At 36.6% G+C, this 16395-nt stretch overlaps 4 protein-coding genes across 4 annotated transcripts; 1 reads left to right on the forward strand and 3 right to left on the reverse strand.

Annotated features, from left to right (window-relative positions):
* Positions 1–454: 454 nt before the first annotated feature.
* Positions 455–1855, reverse strand: LOC120342905 (uncharacterized). The gene has a single exon (XM_039411953.2). It carries the CDS (start codon positions 1853–1855, stop codon positions 455–457), a length of 1401 nt encoding a protein of 466 aa, XP_039267887.2.
* Positions 1856–7868: 6013 nt separating this feature from the next.
* LOC120333755 (uncharacterized) lies at positions 7869–10222 on the forward strand. Its single transcript, XM_039401112.2, has one exon. It carries the CDS (start codon positions 8476–8478, stop codon positions 9745–9747), a length of 1272 nt encoding a protein of 423 aa, XP_039257046.2. The 5' UTR covers positions 7869–8475; the 3' UTR covers positions 9748–10222.
* Positions 10223–10522: 300 nt separating this feature from the next.
* On the reverse strand, positions 10523–12543 carry LOC120333957 (pygopus homolog 2-like). The gene has a single exon (XM_039401386.2). The coding sequence runs from the start codon at positions 12539–12541 to the stop codon at positions 11315–11317; it is 1227 nt and encodes a 408-aa protein (XP_039257320.2). The 5' UTR covers positions 12542–12543; the 3' UTR covers positions 10523–11314.
* Positions 12544–14457: 1914 nt separating this feature from the next.
* Positions 14458–15618, reverse strand: LOC120333956 (protein OSCP1-like). The gene has a single exon (XM_039401385.2). The coding sequence runs from the start codon at positions 15549–15551 to the stop codon at positions 14460–14462; it is 1092 nt and encodes a 363-aa protein (XP_039257319.2). The 5' UTR covers positions 15552–15618; the 3' UTR covers positions 14458–14459.
* Between the last annotated feature and the right edge of the window lie 777 nt (positions 15619–16395).

Raw genomic sequence — 16395 nt, forward strand, 5'->3', positions numbered from 1 at the left:
ATCGAATTACTCAAATTAGGTTTCATTAAATCTAATCTTGTTCTCAGTCTTCTTTTCATGAATAATTCAGCTGGAGTACATTTCGTTGTAGAATGTGGCGTTGTTCGATAAGTTAACAAGAACGATGCCAACTTCTGATTCAGTGTTCCAGGTAATTTCCTTAAAGTTTTCAGTGCAGTTTTGAAGGTACGCACATTTCTTTCAGCCTCACCATTAGAGGACGGATGATACGGACTTGAGAAGATTTGCTTAATTCCATTTCGTATCATAAAATCTCTGAACTCTTTCGATGACAGGTTAGGAGCATTATCACTTACCAATATTTCGGGTAGTCCATATTTCGAAAATAAATATCTCAATGCATCAACAGTCTTTTCAGAAGTAGTTGAAGGCATTCTCAACACTTCAGGCCATTTAGAATGAGCATCGACCACCACCAGAAAGTTTTCATTCATTATTGGACCAGCATAGTCAATATGAATTCTTTGCCATGGCTTCGTAGGCCATATCCATGGATTTCCAGGCGTGGCTTGTAGAATTTCGGAATGGCACTCTCTTTCACCCTTAGTTTAGCAGTTATACCGTTTATAGTACCAAGGGAATTATCAAAAACAGGGTACTTTTTCAAAATATTCTCAAGCGTGAGCTTGGAACCAATATGACAAATACGATGCCAATTCAATTGCAATTGGGATAACCAATTTCTACCCAATAGTAATGGACCATTGCCACGAACAATTTGCAAAGGTAAATTTACACACTGTGACTCATATTCAACAGTAACATTCACTTTACCTAAGACAGTAATATTTTCACCAGTATAAGTTGTCAATACAACATTAGATTTCAGCAAAGGCAAATGTTTAAAATTCTTTTCATACATGCTTTCAGAAATGAGTGACACCCCACTACCAGTATCTAATTCAAATTTACAATCACAATTTTCGATTCTCAGTGGAACTACTATTGGACCATAAGAACTAGACTTAGTAGTAAATACAGGACACATTTCATTTTGAGAACAGTCCGAAGACAGGTTATCATCATTCGTAGGTTGCATGTAGTCACAATTTGAAGACTTTTTCCTTTTCAGAGGATTGGAACCTCGATTGAAGTTACGTTGCATTGAGCATTTTCGACTTATATGCCCAATTCGTTTACATTTATGGCACTTTGCATTTCTGTAGAAACAGCTTTCAGCAGAATGATTACTTTTCCCACATCGAAAACATTCTTTGAATTTTCGAATTTCAGAACGCGTTGCAAATCTTTGATTATTTTGAACTTTATGAACTTTTGGTTTACTTTCATCTACTGGCAATTTTTCAAATTTGCAACTTAATTCATTGGCTTGTTTTTCTGCCAATTCCATACCAGTAGCAATTTTCACAGCATTCTGCAGAGTTAGGTCAACTTCAGTTAATAATTTACGTTTCATTCGAGTTGATATTAGTCCACTCACAAATCTATCTCTTAGTGAATCATTTAAGAACTCACCGAATTGACAATGTTCAGATAATTTCCTGAGCTCTGCCAGGAACTCATTCACAGTTTCTCCATCATGTTGGATTCTTTCATGAAATTTGACTCTTTCTGCTATCACCAATGGTTTGGGGTTGAGATGCTTGTTCACAAGTTCTTTCAGCTGGACATAAGTTTTTTCACCAGGCTTTTCAGGAGCACATAAGTTTCTGATCAAACTGTATGTTTGAGCCCCGCAAACGCTTAATAATATGGCTTTCTTTTTATCAGCACTTTCAATCTCGTTTGCTTCAAAATAATGTCCTAGGCGTTCAACATATTCAGACCAATCTTGGCCATTACTATACTCTTCTATTTTTCCAAAAGTAGTCATTTCAGGTATAGTAATTTTTCAGCTACGGAATTTCAGGCTCATAAATTTCAGTCTATAAGGACAATTTCAGCTGCTTATATTGCAGACTCTTCTTTTCGGGTACTTGTAATAACGTTGATTTGAAACACTTACTGTGACACCGGCATGCAGCAGACCGATCCCATTGACACAGCTAACGTTATATGGCAGCAGACTAATCCCATCCTCGTCGCCAAATTGTTGTGTATTCTGCCTTTAGATCTTTATAAACAAGCACCAAGTTTCCATTACAATACTACTTTTATTATAAGAGTCAAGCACTTCAACATAAAGACACCATAGCAGTAACAGACTAAACAGCAAGTCAGCACTTAACACGTGCACAGATAGAACAAGGTCAAATCAGTCTGGGTCAATAGCGTCACCTAGCGGTATCACATCATATAATATACAACACTAAACAATCATATATTATAGTATATATTTCGATACAAGGTGAAATGACACAAAGTTTCAAACATCGATATGACATTACTGTTTAACATACATAATGTTCGTTGCCGTTTTGATTTCATATATTAGAATCTGAACCTATATATTATTTACATTAAAAACGTGAACTATGACAATAGACAATACGTTTATTTCGTCGTGCCAGAAATCACAACACAAGTTCACAACAGATAAAAAAAATTATGCATTACAGTAACAGATTTCATTGCAATTGACAGGAAATCGCGAGGGACCAGAAATGGTCATCATAAGTCAGCGACACCTAGATTTAAGACGAGTCAAAAGTATAAATTGCAATTAAAGAAAGCAATGGATACAAAGAGAAACTTAGTCATTCAAAAAATTACCAACAAAACAGGGAGTGATATAAATATTCATATACGGTAGCATTTGGGAGAGAGAAAAAAAACATAAAGCGGGAAAATTCAGTGATAATTTTTTTTTTATCTTTGTTCATTTCGTCATGCAGGAAATAATACACAAATTCAAGGCACAGCTTATACAATACAGAAACGGATTTAGTCGCAATTTAAAAGCAGGTGGCTTTCATCGCAAGAAACAGAAGGGGTCATCATAAGTCTGCGACACCAACATTTGAAATGAGTCAAAAATTGAAATAATAAAAAAAATGTAACGGTAGAGAATATTAGTCATTCGTAAAAATTGTCCAACAAGGGGAGGGAGGGTAAAGATTCCTGTGAAACATCACATATAATTTTAGAATGAGATAAAAAAAAGTCTTGAAAATACAATAAGACAAGTAGTTTTGAGAAGAAAAAAAACGGTTTAGCATATCAATTTCCTGAACTTCTGTATAATGGCAACTATTAAATATTGTCACTTGCAACATCAAATCGAGCTATATTTTTATTTGCAGAATAATAAATAAATAAAAAATTACATAACTTTTAGGTACGAATGCGAAAGCAGAATTCATACTCCATGTACATCCAACATATGAGATTTGAAAGTGAGAAGAGAAAATGATGCAGTTTAAATCTGACTGTGAAATAGGAAGAACAGTCTCGGTGACCTTATTGCCACCAACTAACAAATGTCAGCCGGGCCATCAAAAATCCAGAGAACAGAAACATATTCAAGCCCCATAAGTCTAAAGGTGATTGCATGAGTAATAAAAAAATTTAGAATGAAGTGATTGAGGTATGTCATATTTGATAAAGCAAAATCAATTCATCGCGACTGTAAAAGCTAACATTTTCATTCCCAAAGTCACCACCATTTTATACAATTCATGATTCGTTCGCTGTTCTACATAGGTAATATATTCAAAAATTTGCATTGCACCTTATTCATCATGTATGTTTTTCTCAATATATTTCAGATGGTGATTATACAATCACAAAAAGAGTTGTGGTGAAGTTCAAACAAAGTGTACCCTTGCTAAGCATTCTTGGTTGGGAAAGTTGAATTGGTTTTTCATGTTGTTGCAATATATTTTGAACCTACTTATGTTGGGAATTCTAAATTAAGCAAAATAATATTGTGTACAAATTTGAATAAAGAAATTGTTTCTTTTTTAATGCTGTTGCAACCAAAGCCAGTGTAATAAGACCAGATCCCAATTTATTGTAAATTTGAGACATAACTTTCTTCGAAAATTTAAGTCTACCTCAAATTTCAAATGCCATTCACTTATTAATTTCTTGCATGTCACCATTATTGCAATTTATACAAATCAACTTATGTAAAATTTCATTAATAATAAAAATAAAAAATATCATAATTATTGTTGAGTGTTCGAGGGGTGCGAGTTTGACATCCTCTGGTCTACCGTGCTGAGAATGAATCCAAATGATATCCAGGCTTCAGCCCCGATCACCTATTAAACAAATTCCCCATCCAGTAGGGCATTTATGCAGAGTCCCAACAACTTGGGGGATCATTCCATTTACTAATTTTCAATTGTAGACTAATCTTCTTTTTAAAACATGATTGGTACCTAATCAAGGGTGAAATTTCCTTTCTTGATAGCTGCTTTCTCCTTCCATATAGTTACATTCTTTTGCAGTTCATTACAATATACAATACAATTTTATTTCGATTACTCTTACTTTGCAAAGTACGTCATTTTATAGATAGCTCTTAGTATAAGTATAAGTATAAGTTTATTTCGACTCCATAATCAGCATAACAATACATTTGACAGATAAAAACAAATAAATAAAAACTGATTATGAAATCAGGGGAGCAAACAAAACCTTAGATAAGGTTTATAACGTACAAAATATAAGATGGAAGGTTTTGCCAAGAGGAAGTGGTACGTGTTTACTCACCTAAAATTATTAAGTTATTTAGGTATGTAATCCTTTTCCTCTGGAAAGTTTAGCTCCCAAATATCAGGCAAATCCTGCTCGGTGTATTCCAGTGCAATGACTGAATGAGAAAATCCAGTCTGCCAGTACCATCACTTTTGAAGTAGCTCCGTGTGATTTGGGTGACTGTGTAACAGAGCAGCTCAAATGCATAACAGATATACAAGCTAGTCTGTATTCGATCTATAAATGAGAAAAAGACTGTTGAAAAAACGCTAACACACAGCGATATATTTAAACAAGTCAAAGCAACGCACAAGTATAAACCTGACGAAACGTGCTACGCAACGAGTGTCCCCCTAAACGGAACAAAAAACAGAGCTGGCAGCATCGGTCAAAGGTCATGAAAGTTGGTAATGGTTTTATGGCGCTATTTCCGGTATATTTACAAGGTTATGTACCGGATTATTGGTCATCATGCGAAATTTTATCTAATTTTTTGGTGCTCCAGAAGTATGTGCACCAATATGTCGCACAACCTGATTCCGCTACACACACACACACACATGCTATTTTCAGGTTGTGCGCCATCTTGGTGCACATACTTCTGGAGGTCCCTTTTTACCTAACCCTAACCCTAAAGCCAACCATATCCACATGGAAAATGTTCTAAATTATAGTACCCAAAATGTGTCACCAGCAGGGGCAGACCTGCCATTACAGCATTACTGGCTACATACGTTGGTTTGTGTTTTTAATTTGCTGCCGTGGTAATCCAACTCAAAACAAGGTGCCCCGAACTCATTGCAAAATTTTTTTCTGCTTCACACTGTTTCCCTCTATTTTGCGCTCTTTCGCGCTGTTTCCCCACTATTTTGCGCTGTTTCCCTCTGTTTCGCGCTCTTTGCGGTGTTTCGCGCTGTATTCAGTAAGTAGTAAGACCGGGCTGCGGACACTGCATATAAAATTGAAAATAGGGAATGCATAATGCTTGTTAACAATTATGTTAAGTCATGCATGTATACTTTTGTCGTGCTTTCATGCCTGTAGTATACCTATTTCGTTTTTATCTTCAACACTAACATAAAAAAACAAGAGAGCTATGCTCAAATATATGGACACGTAGAGTCACATAATTTTGATGACGTCATAGCGAAAAGTAATAGCCTTCTGGAAAAAATTTTTTATCTTTAACCACTAAAAATTTCAAAGCAATTGGTCCAGTATTCGAAGAGAAAAGCGACTTTTTAAAAACGTGTCAAGCGGTACTGAGTTAGCAGTCAGGCAGCATCTTACCTGTACACTGTAGGCCATATACGGTAATTGATCACAGAACAGTTGTTTCCTTGCAAATTTTATGTTGTTTACACTTTAGGACAGATAATTGATCCCAGAACAATTCTTCCCTTTCAAATTTTATGTTGTTTCCAGTAGACTCTCATCAAAATAAACAAATATAGTAGGCTACAAGTGCTACAACGCTTGCATTACTGCACTGGTAGGACCGTGAAAGAATAAGTTACGGTAATTTCATTGTGGTAAGACACCGGTACCGGTACCAGTACCAGTATCGTACTTACGTACTGAGCTACCAGTACCGGTTAGCAGTCAGCCAGCATCTTACCTGTACACTGTAGGCCATATACGGTAATTGATCACAGAACAGTTGTTCCCTTGCAAATTTTATGTTGTTTACACTTTAGGACAGATAATTGATCACAGAACAATTCTTCCCTTTTAAATTTCATGTTGTTTCCAGTAGACTCTCATCAAAATAAACAAATATAGTAGGCTACAAGTGCTACAACGCTTGCATTACTGCACTGGTAGGACCGTGAAAGAATAAGTTACGGTAATTTCATTGTGGTAAGACACCGGTACCGGCACCAGTACCAGTATCGTACTTACGTACTGAGCTACCAGTACCGGTACCGAACCTGTAGGTCTGATATTCCGTTCCGCATACGATAGGCTATAAAACTTGCATTGCAGCATTAGTAATACCGCGGAAGGAATAAGTCAATTTCACTGCGTTACGGTACCTGTATGGCAACTTACCAGTACCGACCTACAGTAGCTGTAGCTGGTGGTGTAGCCAGTCTGCGGACAATTTCATTCAAACCGCTATAAAACAAAAACCAATATATCTAACCCGTTAATTTTTTCACCGTGGGTGCATTGGCGGCATTTATTCTACACGCTAAACCTCGTATTAACTTTCTACGACAAAGGGTTGAAGCTATACAAATCCCCAAAGTACGGCACTCGAAAGACGTATTTGCGACCAGTGTGCGACCACGGATTTCAAGCCTTGATCATCGTTTATGCTGCGTCGAGACTATCGCATACGCAGCCATACAGCAATCAAACAGACAAAACACGGTGGTCGCAAATTGGTTGACAATTGCTGGTCTTGTGACAGCGTGAAAACATTGGGCTTCTAATTGCATTTCTGACCGTCATATATTTCAAGAACACGGTTATTTCGAACAAAACTCGTTAAATTATAAACAAAGCACCACATCACAGCAATCAAACAGCCGAAAACACGGTGGCCGTAAATTGGTTGACAAAGATATTATCGACGTATCGGAAATGCACACCCCCTATTCCCCCTCCTTCAAATGTAGAAACGCGAAACTTTCAAATATGGTTAAAAGAAACACAACTCTACCCACCTGCCAAGTTTCATCTTTTTATTTCTCATATTTGTATGAATTTTCAAGCTTTTGACAGCTACGAGTTAGTTCAGTGTCACCGCGCTGTGTTACGGTACCAGAACTCCTGTCTTGTGACAGCGTGAATTGAAATTGCAAGATGGTCCGTTGGACACAAAATGGCGTCCGATAACCACAGAACGTTTAGTGACGTCATAGCAAACAAAAACAAATCTTACAGAGCTAACAGAAATATTTGAAATAAATAAAAGTAATAGCCTTCTGGAGAAAAATTTCATCTTCAACCACTGAAAATTTCAAAGCAATTAGTCCAGTAATCAAAGAGAAAAGCGACTTTTTAAAAACGTGTCAAAGAACAAGAACAACAACATAATATTGAAACGATCGTTATGTCCACTACGTGTCCAACAAGAACAAGAACAACAACAACATAATATTGAAACGATTGTTATGTCCACTACGTGTCCAAAAACTGCGTCAAAAAGGGGCGGCCAAGAAAATCGCTGACCCGTAGCGCTGCTGTGATATTCCTGTGTTTACGTTTTTTTGCGTTTTATCAGCTGACCATTCCAAAACGCAAGTGCAGTTTTAAGTATTCTGTGGCATCTGCAGCTGCCGCAAAACCATGGCGGTATTTCCATACCATGGCCGCTACGGCCAAACTCATGGCAACTGACTTTTTAGCTGCCACAAACCAATGTCGAGCTGCCGTTACCGCGGCAGCAAATTGAAAACCAATGGCAGGTAAAATTTTGCTGCCGTAACCGCGGCAGGTGGGCCGTAAAGACAGGGCTGTCTATTATGGTGACAAATATTGGGTAAGTTGGAACGTTTTTCTTATGGATACAGTTTTGATTGATTTGGGGTTAGGGTTAGGGTTTAAGTAGATATAATTCCACATGATCAAATAAAATCTGGTACATTAATTTGTGAATATACCGTTAATACTGATTACTGAATACTGAATAGCGCTATAAAACCATGGCAAGAGCTGCCGCGGTTCGTTCGTGGCAGGAGCTGCCATGAAGTGGTAAGAACTGCGCCTCCCAAAACGTTTGCTATAGCATTCGTGCATTATCGCCTGCTGGTGATTTCAGTTATTCCGGGATTTTTGGTGACTGCGCTTCAAAGGACAGGCTCCTAATTTCTATAAATACTACTTAGGTACCTATTCATTATGTCAGTACCTGCCTCTATGACATTCATGAGCTTTGATATGGAACAACCATTGAACAAAGCACATGGATACGAACGGGTAGCTGAAGGTTTTATGAAGAAAGAAAAATGGGAGGAAGCCGAGAAAAACTACATTTTAGCAGCAGAAATGATGAGAAAAGCACTCGATCAGGTGTCATGTACAAAAATAGCACTTCCTATCAGAATGCAAGCTGAAAAATTTGAAAAAATGAGGGACGTTATTAATATTAAGCAAAGGGAGGCAAATTCCATGAAAAATATGATTCCAAACAGTCAAAAGTCGCCACATTCACATTCAAAATCTGGTGATCGTAATAAAATTGAATATCAGGTTAATGAAGATCAACCAATCCCTCAAAGTGAAGAAAAAACAGTAGATAAAAGCACAGAAACGTTTCGAATTTCCAAACCAAAAAAGAAATGCTCACCAGCAAACACATGGCAATTTGTCCCTCGAGATATCATTCACTTAGTTCAAGAACGAGAGACAGATTCATTGTTGCAATTCTTGAATTTTCCAGTAGTTAACCAGGAAGAAGAAAATGCTGAGCTTTTTTCATCAACGACAAAAAACAGAAAGCCCAAAAGTCAAGAGGCCATCATCGAAGAATATCGAATGCGATTTCAAGCATTACAAACCACTGCTATAGCTTTGGTGAAGGCTTTAGAAGACACAGAAAATGAAAACCAGTCTTTGAAATCTGAAGTCAGCGATTTGAGGTCCGAGATATCAAATTTGAGCGAAAGACTAATGGTATATGAAGAAAACAGAAATTATTCACCCCTCGCTTTTAGCGCAGAAGATATGGGTGAACCCGTAAAGAACTTTATGCCACAAAAATTTAACAGCGATCCAATGGCAGCATCAATGCTCATTGGTCAACCTGAAAACTACTTCAAATTTGAAGGAAACGATATTGCATCAGAAATCCGACAAGCTGCTGAGGAAGAGTTCACACAACGCAAAAACTTCAAATCATTACCAGCATTTAACTCAAAATCGAAGAATGTTTTGTTTGACCAATGGGGACCAGACTTGGGGTCAATGGACCAATCAGTGAGATATGAAGATTTAGAAGAGGAAGTAAATGCTGAAGTCTCTGAGACAATATCACACTCAAGATCTGATGCTAATTCCCACTGCGGTGTCAGATCGCCACTGCATTATGCAAGTATTGCAGGACTGCCACCCTTGTCGCCCGTTCATTTTGAACTTGATGAAAAAGACAATATAGTTACAAATCACATTTAGTTGTGAAGAAAAACCTACTTTTGAATTTTTTTTTTAAATCAGTATATTGTAGGTGTGGGTTACTGTGCTTTCGTTCCATTTTTAAGGTATGACACAATGATCGCTACCGGTTCTATTCCATGTATGACCCCAAATGCTATTGAATGCTAAATAAACAGTGGGTTTGATTTTTAGAGCAGTACTGCCAATTATGTGCAATATCTCTTATATGGACTTGTTCTTTATATGATTCCAATGATGATGAAAATTTTCTAAATCAAAGTTAACCAGATGATAGTGTTAAAATCAGTGCTGGGGTTTGAAATCACAATTATTCCAGAAACCCTGGCATCATAGCCATAGTTTTGGTACGATCACTATCATGATACAGGATGTCCAGATGCACGACTCTAAACTATGATCGATATGAAAGTGTCAAATTTTAAAATCTTACTCCGATTTGAAACTGTAATAAAAAGAAATATAAGTTGAAAAATGAAGTTTTATTATTTGGAAGTCCTCGTAAATAATGAGAAAAAATAGTTTTAAGATTGGAATCTGCCGGTGTTACTAAAATTTCTGGTAGCTTTGACTCCATTCTCCCCAACCCTGGTGTCACATATCAACCAGATTGATTGGAGAGTCTGGGTGCAACTATATTTTCTTGATGTTTCATCTGACCTAAGTCACCACTTCCTCATACAAACATAATGCAACTAGCAAGACCCCACCCCACTCTTTGTAAACTAAGAAATGATTAATTTCGTTCACCCTTCTCTACAAGTATGGAACAGGATTATTTAGACAAAATGTATTCAATAGAAATACAGATAAGCACATTTTTCACTCAAAGTATTCGTTGCGTCACCATTACTTTTTATTATGGCACGTTAGTATGAAGTTTATCATACACATCTCAGGAACAATCGGCCAAATATAAATATGGTTGGTAACATCATTAACTGAAACAACTTTCAAACGTTATTATGACATAATAAAACTGTAAACTAGGAAATTTTTTGAACAATCAAAATAACGAAAAAATTAAATGATTGTTTGAATGACACCCAGTAGGCATATTAATATATATCTTTATCAGAATAATAATAAATATTGATAACATGATCTATCCATTGCTATATTAGTATTTATCTATGACAGGGTTTTCCACACTTTCTGTTCATTGGTACCCTTTGGACAATGTAATTAAGATATGCTCATGTACCCCCAAAATTGTATTGCGTGTTGTGATTGGGCAAAATAAGTCATGTGGTCTGCGGAAGTAGACTTAGTAGTAACTGTAGTTGAAGCTTCTGCTTTGATGAAAATGTGTAAACTCAATCCAATATGGATTTAAATTACTCCTGATCAGTTCTAGTACCATAATTTCAATATAATGTTCATATTTACTGCATTTCTCTGATATCAGCTCTCGAAAGGCGTAAGGCGTTATATTGCTGCATTGGTATCCACCTCATGCGGTAGCTAACTCCAATGGTTATAGTACTTTACCTCACAGACCATTTAGCAAATGCTGCATACATACATTGTAACCATTATCTTGTTATAAGCAAGAATGCATGTTAGATCATGCTTTGCCAACTATAGGCAAACCATTTCCATTGCTATTAGAATTTGATAAGTCCGAACGACCAGGATCACGAAGTCGTACCGAATCAATCTCTTTTACTCGGAGGCAGTTATCACAAGCCCATAATGCTAGTTCTTCACTTCTTAAACAATTGTATGCAGTGTCTGTAAGTCCGGTACATGAGAGGTGGTACCAAATATTACAGCTAGCTAAGCAACAGATACAATTTTCTCCAGGATAGTTAATCTCTTTATGGCATTGGAAACATGTTTGAGGTAGCACAGGTGGAACAGCATGTGGGGCAACTACTCCGCTCCCAGGTGAAGACAAATTAGACTTATTTCCAGCTCCATGGGCGTTAGATTTCCATGATTTATCATCGGCTTCATTTGCGGCTGATTTTGCCAATTTGGCCTCGGCCGCTTTTGATTTCTTTTTAGATTTTGGGGTAGTGCTGCCACTATCACTTCTGGATGATTTATCTGACTTACTATTTGAAGATTTCCGATTTGATGGCAATGGCTGCGGAATGGAAGTCTGTAAATTTGGCCTACTTAGAATTTTCATTTGCCCACCTGGACCAACAAGCATGTTTTGTCCCGGGTTGCCATTATTATGTGGCATTCCATGCATAGGTCCTGGCATTCGGGGCATTGGTATTCTTTCAGAATTCATAGGCGGGCTCCCATCACCGAACCTGCCCATCATTCTTGGAGGGGGCCGATACATTGGGTGATTGGGGTTAGGGTGATTCATCATAGGTCGATTGTAACCATACTCTGTGGGTGACATCATTTGGGGATCAGGTTGATAACCTGGCACCATATGCCCCACAGGTGACATCATACCACTCCCATTCCAGTTGGGTCCACCAGGAGACCCATATGGTCTTGTGGGTCTCTGTTGGGGCCCGACTGGACTTGAAACCCAATTTGACCTCTGACCTACTGGGCCATAAGGGGACGTCATGCCAGGATTATGCAAAGGTGAATGCATCATCATACGTGGAGGCCCTTGCATCATTGGGCCCCCTGGATTGTTCATTACATTCGAAGGTGGGTCATCAAAGGGGTTCGATGCCACTAGATGAGTTGCTGTTGGTGTCGGAGGAAGTAAAACTTCATTGCTTCCCGGAGATGTGGCAGATGAATTTCGATCTTTTGTTGATGACAATCTTTGCCGTTTTTTCGTTTCCCCTCCATCTTTCGAACTCTTTTTTGGCATTTTAAATATTATGTTATTATACTATAAACAGAAAACACACAAATAAAATTATTAGTATAAACAGTGATGGAAAATTTATCACTGGACCATACAAGTAATTTTTCAAATATATATGAAACTTCAATATAACGAATGTACCAAAAAAGAACTACAGTGCAACTAATATGAAATAATTTGCCATAAGAAAATATCATAGTTATAGCTCAAATCAATATATTTTGGGTTAGTTATATATCTCTTTTTAGTGGCATTTAATAACATTATGAATACAGTACATTGAAAAGACAGCAGTGGAAAATCTTAAATAATTGGTCTAGTTCATCGAGATACAGAAATGTCATAATATAAAAATTATATGAAATGAGAAAAAACCTAATGAAACCATCTTCGAACCAACTAATATTATTTACTCATAAATCAATTTTTAAAAACACACGAGAAAAAAATAAAAAGTTGCAATATAACAGGTTGTAATGTTGTATAATAAGGTTTCTTATGCAAAAACTAGATATAAATATATATTATCATTCAATATATTACGGATGTATGAAGCACCAAAAATTGTAATACTAAGATAAATAACACTATTTAGAATTAGCAGATTTCATTTCAATGGAAATTTATATTTAACAAAACTTGTGTATAAAGTGAAATTCTTATTTAGGAGAGTTGTAAAAATGTAACAAAAAAGCAGGATTTCATTCCAGAAAAATTTACAAACAATGTAGTGTGTGGCATAGTCTGGCTTTGTCATATAAATATTGGAGGAACAACATATGTATGTATTCCTGGTTAATTTCCCTGATCAAACAATAAATTTGCTGTATTATAAAAATTGTTAAATTTATCATCACAAGGATGATAGAGAAAAAAAATAGGATTTTGTCAAAGAGCCCCACAACAACTGCCTTGGTTCTTGTCTATTTTTCAAAAGAGTGTCAAACTAATATTTTTCGAATGCCAAGATGCTATTTGTGAAGTCAAATAAAACAAGATTTTGAAGTCTAAAAATCTTCATTACCATTTGTTCTGTTTATACCAAAGGTTCTCAACTATCGATATTCTGTTTAGCATTTGACAAATTTTACCCCGCATATTTTTCTGTTTTTACATCTGGCTTTTCTCTAGTTCTATGTTTTTGATTTGGTGGGTCAGTATGCGTAAACCGTAAGTAAGGGTAAAGGGATCAGTATCTGGAATAATCAATCCCGAACATTTGAAATAAATTACAGTACTTTGTAATCTAATAGACAGTTTTGTAATCCAGATCCTTTAACAAAAACATAATTTTCAACTTAGTTGACACTCAACAGTCAGTCTACTTAGATAAATCGATAATTTTACGAGCTAAAGAGAACAAAATATCTACTTTCTAATACAAAAACTGCACTATACATAACATAAACATGATTATTGAAAACATGGTAGTTTTTGAAGTAGCCTCGGCAAAAATACCCTGAAAATCAGTGTGGTAGGAAGAGAAGATTATAAAACAGCTAATAATGAGATTTCAAGCATTTTAAATTATTCACCATCATCAAAAAACTCAAATTCGGGGAGATAATTAAGCTATGTTGCTTATAATATTTTGAAATTCGCTACCAATGAAATACGATCAAATGAATGGCAGCACTCACAATATCTATCCAACATTAAATAATTCTGACTAGGTAGTCACAGTTGAATTCCTGATTGGGATTAGTGTGAATGATATCAAAGTAGTCTGGATCATTCTAGTAATTAAATATACTCATTCAATACAGATATACAATCACTGAAAAGATTTTTAATAATAGCCTACCTATGATCAAAATACCGAAATACGAAAAACAGCATTAAATGAAACAAATAATGTGCATACTGGAATTGCATAAACCAGATATCTAACAAAACTAATCAGCGTAATTCCTAAGAATTGCTACAAATCGTCCATCAACGACAGCAGATCATCATCACCTGAACTCTTGCTAGTGCTGATAGATTTAAAATCATCCATTATTTTAGATAATTCATTTTTGCCAGATTTTTCAGCTTTTATCTCAATTGTGTTACTACTTGACGACACAGTAGCTGAAGAAGAGGACACCTTGCTAACATCGACATTGTCCACGTTGAAAAGATCTAGCTTGAAAAAATCACCTTCTGTTTTTTTTGCCCCAATTAAGTGACTGAGCAAATTGACTTCAGCTTTGGCTAAATTTTGCGACGATAACTCTTGCGAACTGCTTTCCAGTGCGCATTCATTTCCATAGTCATGTGCATACAAATTCAGACCAAGTGTTGTACTTCGCAAACCTCCAATTTCAACTGAGGAGTCTTTGATTTTACTGCTTCCGAAATTCAATCCCACAGTGAATTTTTCTGTCACAATGCCATTATTATTATAAAACGATATAACTCCTGGAATATCTGTGCCGACTGGTACATTTCCCGTCCTCGGCACAACAAATGTACCATCACGATTTTGAGCTTTCATATTAACGAATATTGAAACTTTACTTTTTGAATCGTGTAAAAAACCTAATAAAGACTGCTTTACAAAAATTAAATCTCCAAGTGGCATTTCATCATATAGTTTTACAGATTGTTTAAAACTTTCCATAACCAGTTTTTTTGCTTCAGCATTTGATGACACGAATTGTAAAATTTCATCAAAATGATTTAATGTTACTTGCAACAAATCTCGAGGATTTGGACATTTAATAACTTGATGTTTAAATGTCATCACCATGAGATCATATAACTTTTCCATACTGTCAGCGTCAACACGCATTATTGAAGAATGCACAAGTTTTTCAAATAAACTTCTCATGGCTCGCCTGCTGTAAATTGCTTGAGGTTTGAAGAGATCTTCCATAAAAGTTTTGCTGAACATGTTTACCACAATCTCGCCCATGACCTTGTTACCCCTTTGCAAAGCAACTTTCTGTGCCCTCAAACGCTGATCCAGTACATATAACATCTCACCTCCAAGATTAAAATACAGCATCGGAAGAACATGGTTCGACATTTTTGTCTGATCCGAAACAAATCAGAAAACTGTCTGGTCAACCAAAAACACGACACCAACACCCAGACAATGCTGCAATGCGCGCACGGTAAACTTTACAAACAAATGGTTATAAAACTGATGGATGAATTTTACACTGTAAAATAGAACCACAAGGTGGCATAAGACGGCTTAAGTTAGAGGACTTGCATGGGTCACGTGACTTTGTTACTGGACGGCAATAAAATAAAAACGTCCATTTGGCTCCTGTCAGTTGCAAGTCGGATTATACGTTTCCGTTTTGTTTGGCTGTTGAAAATGGGTATTTCGTATTGTTCCGTTGGCTGTACGTATAGTATAGACAACGAAATGGATCTTCAGTTATATTCCACTGTTTTCAAAAGATCCGGAACGTCGCGCAATGTAAATATCATCTATTGGCTGGACTGCTTGGTGTCAAGTCCAGAAGCCATCTCACTTGTGTTTCACTGTTTGCGGACAGCACTTCGTTGATGGTGAGTCATCATGTGCCGTTATCAAATTTTTAAATATTCATAAGCTACCTCATTTTAATGGAAAGCAGATGACAAACTACTGTTATTGGTAGGCCTAGGCGTAGGCCAGTCTGGATTTCATGGCCTTTTTGAACGAGAAATCGGGCGTGCAATCAGAAATTCCCGCGTGCAAATAAGAATTCCTGGCGTGCAATTATAGCTCACGACGTGCAAAACAACTGCACTCGCGTGCAACTGACTTTGACATCAGATACCTCTCAATACATCCGCGTAAAATTACCGGTATCGGATAAAAAATACGTTGAATCAGAGAAAAAATGGACGTTTGACCTTTGACCCCAAACATTATT

The sequence above is a fragment of the Styela clava genome, chromosome 15, assembly GCF_964204865.1.
Source record: "Styela clava chromosome 15, kaStyClav1.hap1.2, whole genome shotgun sequence".
NCBI classification, from domain to species: domain Eukaryota; kingdom Metazoa; phylum Chordata; class Ascidiacea; order Stolidobranchia; family Styelidae; genus Styela; species Styela clava.